Source organism: Portunus trituberculatus, chromosome 47, assembly GCF_017591435.1.
Source record: "Portunus trituberculatus isolate SZX2019 chromosome 47, ASM1759143v1, whole genome shotgun sequence".
In the NCBI taxonomy this organism is placed as follows: Eukaryota; Metazoa; Arthropoda; class Malacostraca; order Decapoda; family Portunidae; genus Portunus; species Portunus trituberculatus.
Genome location: NC_059301.1, coordinates 2,813,251 through 2,832,229, shown reverse-complemented (window position 1 = coordinate 2,832,229; position 18,979 = coordinate 2,813,251). Strand labels below are relative to the sequence as shown.

At 46.5% G+C, this 18,979-nt stretch overlaps 1 protein-coding gene across 1 annotated transcript; it reads right to left on the bottom strand.

The window, feature by feature from the left end:
- Positions 1-1,725: 1,725 nt before the first annotated feature.
- Positions 1,726-18,722, bottom strand: LOC123520802 (homeotic protein distal-less-like). Its single transcript, XM_045283413.1, has 3 exons — positions 18,410-18,722; positions 16,265-16,449; positions 1,726-3,238 (listed from the first exon to the last, which is right to left on the bottom strand). Exons 1-3 carry the CDS (start codon positions 18,624-18,626, stop codon positions 2,729-2,731), a joined length of 912 nt encoding a protein of 303 aa, XP_045139348.1. The 5' UTR covers positions 18,627-18,722; the 3' UTR covers positions 1,726-2,728.
- Positions 18,723-18,979: the final 257 nt, after the last annotated feature.

Below are 18,979 nucleotides of genomic sequence, written 5' to 3'. Positions count from 1 at the left end.
TTTCTACTTCTGCTTCTACTACCACTACCACTACAACCACTGCTACTACTACTACTACTACTACTACTACTACTACTACTACTACTACTACTACCATTACTACTACTATCACTGTTATATACTACAACTTCTTCTGCAGAGCAGGTTCACGGCCAACTATCACCAACACCATCATCGTCACCAGGATCACCATTGTCACCATCATTGCCATCGTCACCACCACCACCACATAAGCAGGTTATGGAAGAACTACCACTTAGTCTACCAGTCTACCGTTTTAATCTTCATTCAGTCTCACGAGCTTCAGTCTGCCGTGGACACCTCACGGAAGTAGATAAGATTTGCTGGAGCCTCACAGTACCGAATTTACAGTCAGACGCGTAACTTGAATCATCGCTGACCTGGAACTGTGAAGCATCAACTCTCGTCTTTCCTTCTCTCTCTCTCTCTCTCTCTCTCTCTCTCTCTCTCTCTCTACATATATTTTTTTTCCTTTCTTCCTGTTTTTTTTTTATTTTTCATATCGTCTTTGCTCAGTTCTGATTTTTCCTTGTTTCTTTGTTTTATATATCCATTTTTATAAGCTTCCTGTTTTTTATTTCAGTTTTGTATAGTACATTTCTTTTCATTTCTTTTATTGTTTTCCTCATTCATATCCATCTTTACTCAGTAGGTGGACTGTGCATATTTATCTTTCTACTAATGCACTTTCCATGGATCTTCATAATAACAACAATACAGTAACATGATAATAACACAGCTACAGTACCGGTGTGATAGATTAACAAAGTATCAGTGGGCATCTCTGTCTGAACGCCTGAAGGGGAAGAACAATCAGCGCCATGTTGCTTTAACGTCATGGGATAAACCTCAAGTCATTTGCACATTATCAGTAACGGATACTTCGTGGTTCGTGAGGAGCTGTTCTGCGTACGTTAGCGACCTTTCTGTAGTTGATTATGTTATGTTCTTGCGTTTTGTTCGTTTTTGGAGAGAGAGAGAGAGAGAGAGAGAGAGAGAGAGAGAGAGAGAGAGAGAGAGAGAGAGAGAGAGAGAGAGAATGAATATCCGAGTGGGGCCGTTACTTGCAGGTGATGTGGGAGGGAAGCTGGTTGGTTCCCTGGTTCCTGTGTCCCCGTGGCCGCCCATGGGTAAAATACCGTCAGGGAGGTGGTAGGGGGCCATGACAGGAGGCGTGGCTGGGATGGACTCAGTTCCCGGACTTCAGTCAAAACACACTCCATATGCACCACCTTAACCTTCTCTCCTCCTCGCCCCTCGCGCCAGCTGATAAAAAGACCGAATTCCCCTTGTCTTACCGGGCCTCCCCTCGGATATCCAGGAGCAGGGAACCTTGAGGCGTTGGGTGTGGGGCTGTAAGGGTGAGGAGCGTCAGGGATGGAGGGAAGGTACTGCTTTTTGTCATGATAGGGTGCGAGTCAGATTTGTGGGATTAGCGTCATGCCAATGGGACTCGAGCCGTGTTGCGGGGAGGCCAGGCTGACACACGAGGGAGGCTGCGGATGGGGTGTCCGCGATGGCTGGCTGGCTGAGGAGTTTGTCTGTTTCTACTCTCTCTCTCTCTCTCTCTCAGAGATCAAAAATTTTATGTGGGTGTTAAGTAATGTAAGAGAGAGAGAGAGAGAGAGAGAGAGAGAGAGAGAGAGAGAGAGAGAGAGAGAGAGCGTATAGCTTACAATCCAAAAGGAATTTCAATAGTCTGAGTTATTCTTACAGTATTTATTTACACAGAAATATGGTACAGTATATACACAGATTAAAAACTTCCGTCGTGGTTAGATGAAGACAAAATAAATAAAACAGTAAAAATATATATATGTATAGCTGGCCTCGCCGGGCAGGGGCGGGTGAGGCGCAGTCAACAGGTGAATCCGTCGCCTTGCTGTAGTAACATCATAACACCAAACCTTCTTTCCTAATTAAGGTACAAAGTATTTATTGGTATATTTATTGTTGATTAGATAAAAGGGATAATAGGTAGGCCTAAGGGAAAGTCGGGAGGGTGGAGAGGTAGAGGCCAAAGGTCCTCCCGAGGCCGCGGGACGAGCGGGTCCCCGACGCTACTCCGTCAAGCCACACACACACACACACACACACACACACACACACACACACACACATACACAGTTGTTCAAACACATTTTTCACACTGGCGGGCAAACGCACGCACGCGCACACACACACACACACACACACACACACACACACACACACACACACACACACACACACACTGAGCCACTGTTTATTGCACACAGACAAAGGTACGTACAACATGCATTATTTTATGGACCAAGAGTAGTTTATACACTAACCATACATCATACATAATACATAAGAGCGCGCGGCCCTTCGTCACCTCCGTCCCATTATGAGGGTCAGATGAGAAGCGGCGAGCGAGACTCACGCTGGTGCCGCCTTGTGCTGGCGGGCGCCCACACGTCCCCCTGGAATGTTGAGGCCGCCAGCGAGGGCGTGGCGGACGGAGGCTGGCCGTGGGGGAAGGAGGGGCGCCCCGCGAGTGAGAGGAGCGGGTGGAAAGCTCCCACGGGCGCCGCCACTCACTCCAGGTAACAACAGACAAGTGGGGTGCTTCTGGCGTGGAAGCAGCCGCTGTCATCACAAGGACGCACTCCCCATCCTTAGGCGCAGGAGTGTCGCGAAGAAGGTCGTGGTGGGCGGGGCGGGGCGTGCTCTACCGCGTCGCTTAGGTCATGATCTGATGGTTCATCTGGTGGGCGGCCACGTCGCCATAGGGGTTCCAATAGGACATGTAGTGGGCGGGATCCCACTGGTGGTGTGGGGGCATCATGACCTGATCTCGCCGCTGGTCGGTGCCCATCATGGCGGAGTTCATGGCCATCATGTCCTTGGCCACGTGGATCTGTGGGGACACCATGTCGCGTGGGCCAGTCATCATGGGGGACGCCATCTCGCCGTGACTGGAGACTGTGGGCGGCTGGGACTGCGGGCGGTCGTCGGGTGGTGGAGAAAGTGGGCCGCCATCAGGTCCCACGGACGGGGGTGGCTGGTCGTGGCCGTGGTCCGTGGGGGTGGGCGAGCTGGGTGATTCTGGCCCGTTGCTCACCATCTGAGAGAGGTTGGCGCCCAGGTCTGCGGCGATCTCTGCAGCATCAACACCTGGCAGCTGGCCGTTCTGTGCCGCCTTGTACAGCTTCTTGTACTTGGAGCGGCGGTTCTGGAACCAGATCTTCACCTGTAACACCAAAAAAGTCACACGTTAACAGCAGCTCACCTCGCTAGTATATATACATTTCTCGTCTCAAGTAATCCCTATTGTGGATTTGAGTTTAGGGACGTTGAGGATTTAAGCTAGATTTAAGCCACGCCCCGGGCTTGGGGGATTAGCGGCCTGGGACGCCCTAAGGGTAGGAGCGGGGAAAGAGGGTGCGACTACCTGGAGAACCACAAGTCAGGTAGAGGAATACCTAATGAGTCTCCAGCAGTTTCCCACGTTACAGTGTGGCGCCGCGACCCTCTGCCCGGCACACACTTCCTCTCACCCCCCTCCTCCTCCTCACTTCATCCCCTCCCAGCCTGTGAACGATCATAAACCCTCGTAATTCGTTTGTTAGTGAGGCTGTCATCATCTGTTTACTGAGAGGGACAGAGGCGACCCATCTCACCTGAGCCGCCTCTCACCTGTCTGATAATTGACACAGCCTCCCACTGGGCTCCACGTGTGTGTGTGTGTGTGTGTGTGTGTGTGTGTGTGTGTGTGTGTGCACTGACCCATCACCATCAATCATGTTCCTGTGACTTGAGTAGAGCGATAGATAAGGTGAAGGAGGTCAGAGACACGTAAATCAGAATGATAATACCAACATTGAGCAGAAGTAAAAATGAGAAAGTTTGTCATGAGCCAGTTTCTTCTTAGATAAAAATCCCCGCTGACTGACACTCAGCAGATGCATATATATTATCAAAATGCACGAGTGAGTGTAGTGTGGTGTGTGAAAAAAATTGAGATGAATCTTTCACAACGACCAAGAAAATTATATATGATTCTCTCTCTCTCTCTCTCTCTCTCTCTCTCTCTCTCTCTCTCTCTCTCTCTCTCTCTCTCTCACACACACACACACACACACACACACACACACACACACACACACACACACACACACAGAAGTACTCGGTAACTCCCCGGCACCCCCACGGCCCGTGTTGGCGGCTACCAGGCGCTAAGTCAAGATGGGACAAGGCGATACAAGGGCCGAGCGACAGGTGCCCAGCAGATACCCTCCAGATACCAGGGAGATACAAGGCGAGATTGTACTGATGACGTCCTCCTTGGTTACCTGGGGATGAAGGGAGCGGAGAGGAGAGCCAGGGAAGGAAGGGAGATGGAAGGGGCGTGGTGGTGCTGGTAGTGGTGACGCCTAGAGGGAGATGGATAGCAAGTCGACCATTTGCCTGAGGAGTGACGGATCGACAATACAGATAAAAGTAGATAAGGACAAAACGTCATGAACAATTACACCGCGTCTTGTCCTCGCCCGGCACAAATTAATCCAAGCCTCACGCGTCCTTCTGACTTAATCTGATGGAGGTATCGGGGAGGAACAATGGCAGAGGTAGGCGTAAACAACATGGACTCCTTTCTCGCCTACCCTCGCAAGACTCGCTGAGGAGGAGGAAGGACGGGGGAGGGAGAGGATGAAGTGAGAAGGGAGAGGTTAAGTTAAGGAAGAGAGGAAGAGAAAGATGCGTTGGACAGTAAACAGGATGAGGTGTGATGGACAGGTGAGGAGGAGGAGGAGGAGGAGGAGGAGGAGGAGGAGGATGGAATGGTAAAGCGAGGAAGGCAGGAAAGGGGAAGGAATGTCTGAAATGGGAGATGAAGGAGCACGCACGAGGGAAAGAAATAAAGGCAAGGAAATGGTGAAATGTGGAAATGGAATGCAATGATATGAAAAGAGAGACAGAGAGAAGGAAATGCTTGTCGGATAAAGAAGGTAAAAAAGTAAGAAATGGAATAAGAGGAATGCAGGAAGTGTTGTGTGCAAGAGAGAGAGAGAGAGAGAGAGAGAGAGAGAGAGAGAGAGAGAGTTCTCGCCTTTTGTTTCTGTGGTCATTTATCCTTCAGCAAGTCGTTGAGTCCCGCCCCGCGCAGGACCTCAGGCTTGCCAACGACGGGCGTGTCTTGCTCCCACTCACTCTTACTCCCTCTCCTGGACCTTACAACGCCTTGCACACTCTCGAGCATTCAGCACCCCCTAAGCACCTCTCGAGTCAAACCACCAGGCAGGTGGAGGAGGAAAGCGAGGAAAAAACAGCCCTGGAGAGAACACAGTGGGAGGAGCGGCAGTGTTGGTAATGATGACGACTGGACTCACGACTCGCCAGATTATTTCCTGCAGGGCCTCAAACGACCTCGCCGGACAGTCTCCTGCCGCGGTGGTGTCTTCAACCCTTCCTGCACTTCCCCAGAGCCTCACTCCTTCCTGCAGGGTTTCGTCATCTTAAGCTCTTCCCACTTTGCTTCATGATTACTAAGTGAACTTACGTAATTTAACATAATCAGTCCTAGAAATTGTCACGTGTTCTGTGAATCTTTACATAACCTAACTTACCGGTATGAAAACAATCACTTAATCAAGTCCACTCTTGTTCTCTTAATCTAACCTAATGATACCTAATGCAACATCAGAGGTTAACATTGTTCCAGGCTTGTTATGATAACCTAACTATAACGTCACTTAATAGTTCCAATTACTTTTAAAATTCGACACATAGGTGCGAATAGGTAACTGTCTGTGCGTACACGACTCAACTCCACATTTTTCATCCTCTAAGTTTACTCGTATAGAAAGAAAACTGAATAAAACAACATTGAAAACAAGGAAAGAATGAGTGAGTGGGTGATGGTGGTGGTGGTGTACACTACGAGGCCTGGTCGGGGTCAGCGAGAGGGAGTGGCGGGGGCGGGCACCAGCCAGACCCAAGGACCCATTTGCATACCCGGGCATTCTCTTCTCCGTCGGAGAATTTCTTGGGCGTCTGCAAGTCTTTTTAAACTCCAGCGCTACTGTTCCGCATAGGAGATGAGGCCCAGACTCGACCATCACACGCATACATTACTCCTGTGGTCCCTCCCTTCCTCCCTCCCTCGCTCTTTTGTATGGTGGGCCTACTGGACACACACACACACACACACACACACACACACACACACTGACAACTGGTGAGGACGTACTGGTCACGAGAGAGAGAGAGAGAGAGAGAGAGAGAGAGAGAGAGAGAGAGAGAGAGAGAGAGAGAGAGAGAGAGAGAGAGAGAGAGAGAGAGAGAAGCCTCGAGACATAAACAACCAGACCATAATTTTTCCTCCTGGCCCGCGTCGGCGACTTGAAAGAAGAGTGGGAGGTTCATACACCGTCTCTGGGTCGAGGAGGAAGAGGAGGAGAAGGAAGAGTAGGAGGAAAGGAAGAAGGGACGGGGAAGGAGTTGGGTGAAGTGAGGAGGACGGGGGAGGCTCAGGTAAGGCCGTGGACAGGTAACAGAACAGTTCTCATTGTCTAGCTGAAGTGAGCCAGGAAGACCTCACAATGCAGGTGTCAAACAGGGTCACTTCTACCGCCCCTCCCCCTCTCCCCCTCAACCCATCCCCTTCTTCCTCTTCCTTGTCCATTCCCTCCCTTAAGTCTTATTACACCTGTCACTCAAAGCACGACTTCCCAGTAAATGGAGACGAAAAAGAAGGGATAAAAGAACAAGAAAGTTGTGTCACTATCATCATTATCGCTAGTATTCTTTTCATTTGCTTCAATATTTCACCAGTGCACATCTTTATTTACCACGTCACCATGAGTTCCCAGCATTGCCTCTTAATATTCACTATGACGTTTTCTCTCCTATGAATATGTATATATGTAGATATTGGTGTTTTTATGACGTGGATGAAATTTTATGTATTCGTGTGTCTTTGAGCTTATATAAATATCTTTCTCTCCCACAACACACACACACACACACACACACACACACACACACACACAAGGCCCTCACCATAACACTCCCCTCCGCCCAACACACCACTCACCACCTCCCCGTCCTCACCCAAACCGCGGCAACCCATACTCGCCCACACCTCCACCGCAACCCACCACCACCACCACCGCCGCCCACCGCAGCCCCCATCACCACCTCCACCGCCACCACTGCGATCCACTACCACCCAAGTCGCCTCGCAGACCACCCCGTCACCACCTCCGCCTCGGCTCCCAGGATGAGTAATCAGCACCCCGGGAACTCAAGAAGGATTCGACGATGTAATAATTCGGCGCCGCACAACCATGCTGGAAATACCGACGTAGCAGGTGTGTTCTTGTTGGAGGAGGAAGAGGAGGAGAAGAGAGAGGAAGAGTGGAGAGCCGAGTGTAGGAGGAAGAGAAGAAGAGTGGAGAGCCGAATGTAAGAGGAAAAGAAGAAGAGTGGAGAGTCGAATGTAATCTTAACACATGATGGATGAATGGGAAAAAATATGAAATCCACTTATTTGCTTCTCCATTTTCTCGTTTGCTTTGATATTCTCTCTCTCTCTCTCTCTCTCTCTCTCTCTCTCTCTCTCTCTCTAAAACACACACATACACACACACACACCACCACTTCGTCACATTCACTCTCTCCTCCTCGTTACAACATGAATCTGTTCGGATATTCAAGCGTACGGGGCCGTGATTCTAAATTGGCCGTACTGAAAGAAGCATCATAAATATCACAGCAGCGCCCCGTCAACCCACAAAGAGGAGACTGATGCCGCCGCGTCCTCACCTGCCGCGATCATCTCTATGGCAATTTTTCCTAGTTTTATTAGCAGGCGGGCGGTGCGGGAGTGAATTCACCTGTACCTTAAAGGGAAGGTGGAAGGTTATGGGAAAGAGTGACGAAGTATTGTGTGTGTATTTTTTGTGTGTGTTTGAAGAAGGTTAGCGTAATTGACTGGCTGGCTAATGGTGCTGGGTATATTAATGAGTTTTGCACCTCACTGCGTCTGTTCGTGGAGGAGGAAGAGGTGGTGGCGGTGATAATGATGGGAAAAGAAGTAGAAGAGAAGGCGAGGATAGTAATGGAAGAAAAAGGAGGGAAACAAGAACAAGAAGAGTATAAATGAAGAAAAAAATAATAGAATAAGAAAAGAGGATGAATATCTTAGGAGACATGATAAACAAGACGGAAAAACTAACGAGTTAAAACTTACACAAAAAAAAGGAAAGAAAAACGGAAGTCAACACCACCACTACCAACACCAACAGTAATAAGTACACCGATAACACCAGTAAGACAAGGCCATACAAACCAGCAAAAGCGTCCAAGGAGAGACAACACACAACAAAGCGAAGCGAGAGGAGGCGCTAAAACGCTCGGTCAGGAGAGCATCAATAGACGATAATAATTTAAGCCTCGTTAGCCGCCGCAGCACAACACCCTCGCACAATGAGCCTCCCATAGTAAATTGCGTCCATCATCTTCCTAATTACCCCGTAGTCGCTCGCTCTCTGGCTCCTCCTCCTCCCGTCTGGCTCTTACTTCGAGGCGGGCCGATGGGCGTGGGAGGGAGACTAAAGCGTGTAACAAAGATCGGTAAAAGGTGTGTGGACAAGAGGCCGACTTGGTGGGCACCCCGCTGCGGAACTAACAATGCACGCCCCTTAACTTGTAACTAATAGAGTCCGTCCCTCCTTTACTCCCTCCCATTCCCTCCGTGCCTGACACCCTAGACTCTCTCTCTCTCTCTCTCTCTCTCTCTCTCTCTCTCTCTCTCTCTCTCTCTCTCTCTGAATTTCTGAAGCCCAATAGTAATAAACAATACGGATCCGCTGCAATCACCTCGCATCTCCTATTTATTACGTCATGAATCTGTGGACAACTAAGATAGAGAGACGGACAGAAGGAGAGAGAGAGAGAGAGAGAGAGAGAGAGAGAGAGAGAGAGAGAGAGAGAGTGTGTGTGTGTGTGTGTAACAAACTCAGGTGTCTATCTCTATTTCCGAAAACAAAGTCAACCCTTCCCGCGCCTCCTTCCCTCTCTCGTCCTCGACCACACAGGGCCTCCAGCACCCGGGGGCGGCGCGGGGGAGGCCGAGGGTTTCACAATTCATTAGGGAGGTCGCGGCAGTAGCCCAGGTCCCGTCGCTGTGGGCGGTCGGCGAGGTAATGAAGATCTTTCGCTGAGGGCAAGTAAGTGAAAAAATAATTAGGCGGAGGACACGACTCGGGAGGGAGACTGTGGGGAAGTCCTGGCTTACCTCTTGTATAGGGATGTGTATGTGAGCTTTTTGTGTGTTTTCCTCTGCCTTCTGTCTTTGTGGCGGTTTCGTGTATTGATAGGAATGTCTGTGGTGGGGTTAATTGCTGGCGTGCATGTCCGTGAGTGAGGTTCATGAACACTTGCCTTTAGGCTGTTCCTTTTCCAGCCACCTTACGGGTCTTAGGAACCGTGGGTAATATCGATGGTGTGACGAAAAGAATGGATTGTTCATAGAAAAAGAGTCAGTAATCATTGAAAAGGAACACCTATTTTAAAAACGTCTGTCCAGGTTTCGGAAATTATACATAAAATGTGATGCTAAGATTATGACAAAATAGCTAAAGATTTACAGTGATCTTGTAGGAGATAAGAATCATTAATTGGACAAATATCGTTAAAAAATCTCATCTCACTTGTGTGGAGAACTACTCTTCGAACATGTGTGAACATCTGCTTAATTTTTGTGAATTGCGATTCGAAAGATAAATCGGACCATTTATAAAAAGATGAATGTGACCATTTATAAAAAGATAAAGAAGAAAAGCAATTTCATGTAAAGACAAACATGTATACATTACTTTCCGTGGTGGATGAAATTTGGTCTGTTTGGTCATTTTAACTTGTCTAATCTACCTTTTCTCATTCCGAAAATAGTTAAGATGCATTTTAACCTCTTCCAATTACCTAAACACTAAACATTTAATGCTAAACTCTTTTGGAACCTCTTCCTTATAACAAACTTTAATAGACATAAAAATTAATTTCTTATTTATCTACTATTCTGTATCATTATTCAGACTCGGAATAACTTTCTAAAAAAAAAAAAAAAAAAAAAAAAAAACGTATTAACTACTGCTATTAAGTAAATTAGAAACAAATCCCTGAAGTTCTAACTCGTACAGAAACACTACCGGAAGTGGGATAACTACCAAGCAACACTGAAGTAAAAAAAAAAAAAAAAAAAAAAAAAGCCCACTGGAGCGTCTTAAATCATGTAATAAGCGAAACACAGCCATCCCTTGAGGAGCAGCCTTTATATCCCTCCTGCAGGTGCCTGAAGGAGGTGCGAGGGGAGAGATAACCATCAGCACGACAAAACTCCCTGGTCGTTGCGTAATCATAATCCCCGCGAGAGAAAATGGCCCGCGTTATGAGGCGAGGTGGCGTCGTAGAGTCAATGGGGGACGGTCAGGTTAATGGTGGCCGGGCTGCTGTTAATGGCTGTGGGAATGGTGCAGGTGGGTGAGGCTTGATGGGCAGGAGTGTGTTGGGATGATGCACTTCTTAATGCCGCATCTCTCTCTCTCTCTCTCTCTCTCTCTCTCTCTCTCTCTTAATTGCCTTAATTATCAGCACATATTTACAATTCATATCTTATCTTCAATAGTTCCTTTTTTTCGCTTCTTTTGGCATATCTGAGCTTGAATTCTCTCTCTCTCTCTCTCTCTCTCTCTCTGTGTGTGTGTGTGTGTGTGTGTGTGTGTGTGTGTGTGTGTGTGTGTGTGTGTGTGTGTGTGTGTGTGTGTGTGTCAGACAAGTGTTTAATCCCAGCCCTTGGCCTGCCCCTCTAGATAAGTGAAAGCCGACTACGACTCATGTACAGGCCAAGCTAACATTCACTCACTCTCTCGTCTGTTAGTTTTAGCCTCGTCAGACAATAGGGGCACTTAGCATCTCTCCGGTGGCCAGAGAACAAAAGACAGGCATCATACTTTAATTCTGACAGTGTTCTCTTCAATAAACAACGGCAGGAATAGCTTTAGTTAACGATACTAACTAAACTAGATTAAATATAATGTGCTGCCAAATTTCGAGTCAGGAAAGCTTTCAGTATGATCTTTAGCTTTATGGAGTAACGAATAAGTACCTTATCAATTATTGAACAATATAAGAATGTCTTGGATTGATGAAAGTGACCAAACTAGAACGTATGGTGAGAAGTTGTTATGTTGTAGTGAAAGGTTTCATTATCGCATGTGTCACTGTGGTAATTTAGAGATATTGTATCAAATAGTTCAAGCAAGTTTTATGTGGAAATGTTGATGATTTTTCAACTGCGAGGGAGCGTGTTTCTTTCCGTTAGTATACTTTCTCTCGGTTTTCAAGACCCAATATGCCTCTTCAAACGAAACTCAAGACAGTAGAATGAAAGTTCTGCAATTTTGGATAATATAAAAAAAGTCAATAAATGGACCCTTATTGGAATTGAACATGTTAAAACACGCATAAAAAATAAATTTTCTTTTTGAAAAAGAGAAAAAAATAAACCATTAAGCCTTTTGAAAAGGGGGACGAAAAGCAGTGAAAGGAAAGCCCTACTTATGTTTGAATATATATATATATATATATATATATATATATATATATATATATATATATATATATATATATATATATATATATATATATATATATACACACACATAGATATTTAAGAAATAAAAATATAGAATAAGAAAATGTAAATAGATAAAATATATATCTTAAAAAAACAAGTCCCTTTGTAAACCGAACACGTAAACCAATAAACCGCAAGACGTACTCGCATTTCAGCAAGATTAAGAATCTGTTCATCTAAACATAAGTAATAAATGCTGGAAATGATATCTTAATTATATGATAGGAATAAAATCCTAAACTGAATAGATCAAAGGAAAACGTGTCCCGAAATTTTCTGTAGAAAATGTATGAATATACACGAAAAAAGTGATAAAAACCTAACAGTAGCGAAGAAAGAACTCATTCTTGAATGTAACAAAATTAGAAATTAGAAAAAAAATACTCATCTTTAAATGGATAAAAGATATATATTTACGTACACAAATAAATAACGTGCGGGAAATATAGAAAATAACAGTAAGGCTCCGTGTAAAGTTCAGCTGATTGTGCCTTTGCCAAATAAGTCCCGGTGACCGCATGTTTCTGTCTCAGCCTGAGCTAGGAAGCAGTACCGGGCGCCGCGCTGGCAGCCCCGCATTCAACATGGCCCTATGTACTACCCAGCTGGACTCACTCACCTTAATGCATGTTTTTTTCCCCTCTCATTTCCATTGCTGCCGGAATATTTATCATCGTCACGTCAGGTTTGGGAAGCGAAGGAAATTATGAATGTGTGAGCGTCTTGCTATATTGATCTGAAACCCTTGATTATTTTTTTTACCATTTTTTCTTCATTGGCAGCTGGGCGGGACTTGTCCCTCTGCACTATGACTGGCCAGTATTGCACACACACACACACACACACCGTGTAGTGTAGTGGTTAGCACGCTCGACTCACAATCGAGAGGCCCGGGTTCGAGTCCCGGCGCGGCGAGGCAAATGGGCAAGCCTCTTAATGTGTGGCCCCAGTTCACCTAGCAGTAAATAGGTACGGGATGTAACTCGAGGGGTTGTGGCCTCGCTTTCCCGGTGTGTGGAGTGTGTTGTGGTCTCAGTCCTACCTGAAGATCGGTCTGTGAGCACTGAGCTCGCTCCGTAATGGGGAAGACTGGCTGGGTGACCAGTAGGCAACCGAGGTAAATTACACACACACACACACACACACACACTAAAGCCACCAGTGTCGCAGAACATTAGCGATTTGTCTGTATGGTGTAGCTTTACTAGAGAGGCGCTATGGTTTTATGGTGCCGCGCTAGTGACCGTGGTGACAAGCTGGAGGGAGTGGAGGTGGCGGTGGTGATGGCGGTTGTGGCTGTGCTGGTGAAAGTGGCACTAGAAGATGGATGGTGTCAGGGTGGTGGTGGTAGGCATAGAGAGAGAGAGAGAGAGAGAGAGAGAGAGAGAGAGAGTAAGGGGGTAGAAGGCGGTAGGTCGAGGGGAGTGAGGGGTGGAGGCAGTTGTTAGCGTCAGCGGGGAGTGGAGTGGAGGGGGTGCAGTTCCTAGCTCTCTCACCTCGCCTCAGGTAACCAGCTAGCCTCCACTCCCACTTGCACACCTGGTGAAGGGCGACATGAACATCTCTCAAGCCCACTTCTGGCTGGCACGCACGCAAGAAAGTATCAGAAGCACGAGGAACCAGAACACCACTACCTACTTGCCCTAGAGTTACGACCCTCTCCTTCTGCATGTTTGACCCCGTTCCCCGTCCCTCTCCTAACCCCAGATTCTCGCCGTCTGCCTCCTCTCCTTCACTGGGTGACTCACTCCCTTCCAACCCCGTTACTAATTCGCCATTATTCGCCATCATCCAAGTGACCTGTCTTCTCATGTCTGTATATGCTGACTGAACACTCACCGCCACGCACCTAGGGCTCCGCTTCACTCCCCGACTGTGAGTGAGGGGGCGATGAAGTATGTAAGTCACTGATAAGGGAAAAAGCGTGAAGGAGTCAATTTTCAGGTAGAGTAACGGGGAGTGAGGAAAATTGCTGATAAGAAGAGGCGTGAAGACACTCAACTGCAAGAAAGTGAAGTAAAGAGAGAAGAAAGTTACTTATGAGCAAAGTGAGGAAGACTTGTAACAAATTATTTTTCTCAACATTCAGCTCCACACACCTGGTTTACTTGACTCACTGTCTTACATGTTGTCTTCCTCACTTTACTCTCAGCTGACTTTCTTCACTCGTCTCCTCCTTATTACTGCGTGTTTCTTCTTGCTTCTTATTGGTAATTTCTATTCACTCCTCGTTTGTCTCAAAATTGACTTTCTTCACTTTTTTCATCAAAGAATTTTTTCCCCACCGCACTGACTTAAAACAGATTTTCTTCACTGCAGCACATAAACTTTCTTCATGGTCTTCCTTATCAGCAGCTACCTTAACTCTCAGCTTCAATATTTCACATTTGATTTTCTTCATGTCTTTCTTATCAATAGCTTTATGAGGTCTTCACTTCACTATCTCACAGCAGACTTTCTATGCATACTAGTGACCAATAGACTTCTCACACCATTCTTACAAGTAACTTTTTTTTTTTCTCGCACTCCTTCGTACAACAGATCTCCATTATTATCCAACACTATCTTATACCACTGACTTTTTTACTTAACTCCCCGTAGACAGATGTAAAAACTTCCTCCTTCCTCTAATACAGAATCACGGCGCACCTCTGCAGCCCTTGACAGATCCAAATCAAGTGTTCCCTTATTGAAACATGGCAGAAATAAAACAGCGTGCAAATTCAGATGTTTACCTAATCACCGTGAAGGGAAAGAATCGGTAACCGCGTAATCTTTCCGCTGGACAAAAACGACATCCTCCATCAGGTGGCAGGCGACATTACTTATGAAGCGACGGTATGTGCGGCGGCGAGGCTGCAGCGGCGGGGACTCAAGGTGTGTGAGGTGAGGTGAAGCGAGGAGCCCACGAGCGACTTACGTTAGACAAGCCTTGCATCAATATTCAATGTAAACAACAAGATATCTTATATGCAGGTAATCAACAATAAATGAATTAGAATAGATGAATATAACACATATGATTTAAACAGCTATTTGAAATTATCCGTCTATCTTTGAGATTATTTTTAAATAACCTCTAAAAATATTTACCACGCTTCGAACACGCTTATACATGATCAAGAACCACGCATTAGATAGAAAACTTTATGCATACTTATATTCGAAATAAATAAGATAAAAGACTCGGTATAAGATAATATGCAATTTAAACAAAGGCCTGAAAGGAAAAAAAAAAATCTTTTTCCACGAGGCATGTGTCTATCCTCCTTAACCTCCCTCAGTCAAGCATCACAACAGCGTGCTCGTGTTCCTATCTTCTCTGATCTCCCTTGCATCCTCTGCCCAACATCAACCAGCACATCGTCCTTGTTCCTATCCTCTCCACTCTCCCTCGCTTCCCTTGGCCAGCACCACAGCGGCCCCGGCACTGCACAGATCCGCACACTCGTTCTGTCTTGTGGTATTTCTTCTGTGCCTTGTCTCCCCAGTTTTATTAATGTCTTTTTCTCAAGTATTGATGCCTCGCTCATCATTGGATGAACTACATAACATTCGCGTCGTCATCCCAACCATTAATTTTTCCCTCGTGCTCTCGTCGTCTGTCTTAACGGCAACTAAATGACCATATGACGAACGCCTCCTATTATTGCCTCCCTGATGGCCACGTATTTATATCAGTAAATCAAAGCCTCGCGTCAATATAGGCAAAGTTATTGAGGCAATTAGTCAAGGGCATGAAAAGTGGCGGTGATCCTCCTCAGCCAGCGCCTCACCTTTGCCCTTTACCATGAATATTTCTCCTGCACTCCAGCACTCATACGGCCTTCGGAACCTAATAGAGTAAATCCCGAGCTTCTTTTGAATCACCGTTTTGTCCAGCGTACTTTTTCGTCGAATGATTCATTTATATGTGCATTTTTTGTTACGACTGAGAGCAATGTAAAAAATTACCTTTAGACAATGAGTTTTCTTCCATTTCTAGACTATAATATCATCTAAGAGATTGGAATGTAAAAACTACACGTATAAAAAGTCGCAAGGCATCACTTAGAAATATTGCCTAGCAGTGACAGGGTCAACACACTTGATGGCCTATATATATATATATATATATATATATATATATATATATATATATATATATATATATATATATATATATATATATATATATATATATATATATATATATATATATATATATATATACATAAAAAACCTGGCAACCGGAGATCATGATAGTGGCGGCTCATTAAGTACTGCTTTATGACTGCCTCTCCCTGGCGGCGGGATGCTTGTGGCCCGCGAGACATTATGGCGTCACCAACTAGTGGTTATCCACCAAAAAGCCGGTGAAAGCACCACTCGCATATTATCGTGCACTCTGAACTGCCCATTGGAAAATATACACACACATATTTCTCCACTGACACTCTTTCCGCCCCACGAAGCGCTCATTAGGCCACACTTTGCTGCCTCGGGGATCCCCTCTGAGCGAATAACTAGGTAGGTGAAATTAACATGAATGTTTGTGTTGAGGAGATTCAGGGTGCGGTGCCAAGATTGCCTCACCTGTGTCTGTGTGAGTCCCAACTTGGCGGCCAGCTCGGCGCGCTCCGGCAGGGCCAGGTACTGAGTCCTCTGGAACATCTTGTTGAGCTGTTGAAGCTGTAGGGAGGAGTAGATGGTGCGTGGCTTCCTCACTTTCTTGCCCTTGGCTGTCACTCTCACCTCACCCCCCTCGGTCTTCTCGGTCACTGCAAGGGAACGCGGGTGTTAACGTGTGAGGGTCCAGCACGGCACTTCTGCCTCATGAGGGACAGGAGTCTGTTGTCGCTGCCCTGGCTCACCACTACACTCATCACAAGGAAATAAAGAATGCGAGGAGTGAAGGATGCTGCACGCACACACACAGGCCAGATGAATTAGCACCAGTGGCGGTCATATTCTTACTAACATTAAGTGTTTGTTATTCTAATTCTAAAAAAGTAAATAGTTTCATGAACAAATGATAATGATAGTATATATTTATAATTACATGTAGTGCTGTTATTTAAGAGAATAAATGTGAAAAAAATTGTCACGAGCATACTATGAAATTCTGGTTATAGCGAAAAAAATTATATATATATATATATATATATATATATATATATATATATATATATATATATATATATGTATGTATATATATGGGAAAACCATGTAAAAACAGCCATGGCAGTGAAAGATGTGCAGCGGGTGCAGACCGCGCCAGCCACGGGCGACGCTACGTGGCGTCAGGAATGCACTTCGTGGGTCACTATTTCGCAACGCTTATAAGTCACGGTAAGCACACACTGGTCAAAAGGTCACCAGTGAATCAATGCACGGCAGCACCATAGTGTTATCAGGAGGCACGGGATGTAGGTTGTCGCAGGGAGCACTGCCTGCACGGCCACACTCATCGCCAATTGGTGAGGAGCGCCTCGGGAGACTGAATCTAGTTCTTGTGCAGCTGATGGTAATGACCAATAAACCTGTTTGTATTTAAGAACAAAAAATCTCATTAAAGATGGTATGCGTTGAGTGGTCACTTCGTGGAAGACGCGCTGAGCCCAGCCTGAGGTAATGTATTGTGTTGAGACAAGTGTCCTGCGTGACGGCTGCTTGGAGCTCACCAGTGGCCAAGCGTCTGTAACATTATCATGTCCCCAGAAATATTACCCGCCGCCAAATGGGCAAAAGAACACCCAGGGAGGGCAGGGCTGTATAGGACACAGGACCCGTGCTGCACATCGCTCCACAAAAACTAGGCGCCATTTTCTAAAAGTTATGGCCTGAAGATAAATACACCGATTTCACACTGGTGATGGAAAAAATGTTGATAAATATTACACGTGCTAGTGAGAGCATTTTCCACTCCATATTGCGCCCGGCCATGACTGCACCTACCCAGGACACTAACTTGACGAAAAAAGTAGTGACAATGAACAAATAAATAAAGATAAGATAAACTCTTTGGCATAATGAAGAAATAGAGGGAAGTAATGTACCTATGTGATGTGATGGTGGAAGAAAGAATGCAAACACACACACACACACACTAGCGATGTGAACTCTCAACACTCAGTAGGTGAACTAAATCATTCTCCCTTAAACAGAGGGAATGAGATGCTTGAATGAGAGAGAGGGATGGAGGGAAGATGAGGGGCCGGGATGTAAACACTCCCACGTGCACCGGAGAGGAGTACCAAAGTGGAGAGGGCCATTATGCACTTATCGTAATGGGGATAATGATAATGATGATTCCGTTACTATAATGACGTGGGGGGAGGGGCAGCCCGGCCAAGGGAGGAGTCTGGACAAGGGAAAAAAACGTGGCCGAGGAAACAACAGAGCATAAGAATGACATGAATGAAGAATAGAAAGAAAAACTCAGGGCAGCCGTCCGTGTCAAGCTGCGGGACGGCGGCGGCGGCGGCGACGCGGCGGTTGGAGCGGCAGCGGCCAGCGGCGGCGACCAGGGCGTCTCGTGCAGGCCGCCGCGACCCGCCACTCTCTAGTCGCCACCTTCCCAAGCCAGCCTGACAGCAGCGTTAAATATGTGCCAGCGAAGCTCCACAAGTTAAATTTGTCACGAGGACCAAGAATGAATGAGAAAGAAGTGCGGAAATGAAACAAAACGAGTGTGAGCACAGGCCCAGGGAAGCGCGGTAAGCTGGCCAGCCAACTTACCGTCTGTGGGTGGGCTGGGGGCGTGCGGATAGCCTGTCAGGGGGTAGCCATAGCCATTCTGGGTGTACATGGGGAAACCATAGCCCATGTTGTTGTAACCAGCCATGCTCTGCTGGTATTGCTGGAACTGGGAGTATGGGTTGGTAAGGTGGGGCGGTGCAGGCTGCTGCTGTCCCTCAGACAGGGCGCCCTTGGCGAGTAGCTCCTGGTCCAGCATCCCGCTACACTCACTGCGCCAGACACAACACAATTATCACAATTACAAGCGGCTAGTGCGACGACCGCCACGCAGAAACTGGGAGCACAATGAACGTGTTATTCCTGGCATCCCGTCAAAGCGTGATGAAGCACTTTAATGTACCGACAACCAATCAGCGGGCCCCCTGCTCCCGCTAGGATAACTCTGATTGGATACTTGACATACATATACGAGCCGCTGATTGGCTAGCTCGGCAGACTCCTCCTTCCAGGACACTGACCAAACACTCCCAGCCTGACAGTTGCCACGCGCGCAGAGATTTCCCTTGAAAAGACTCACCAGTTTTTGTGTTGTTTATCAGAATGAAATGA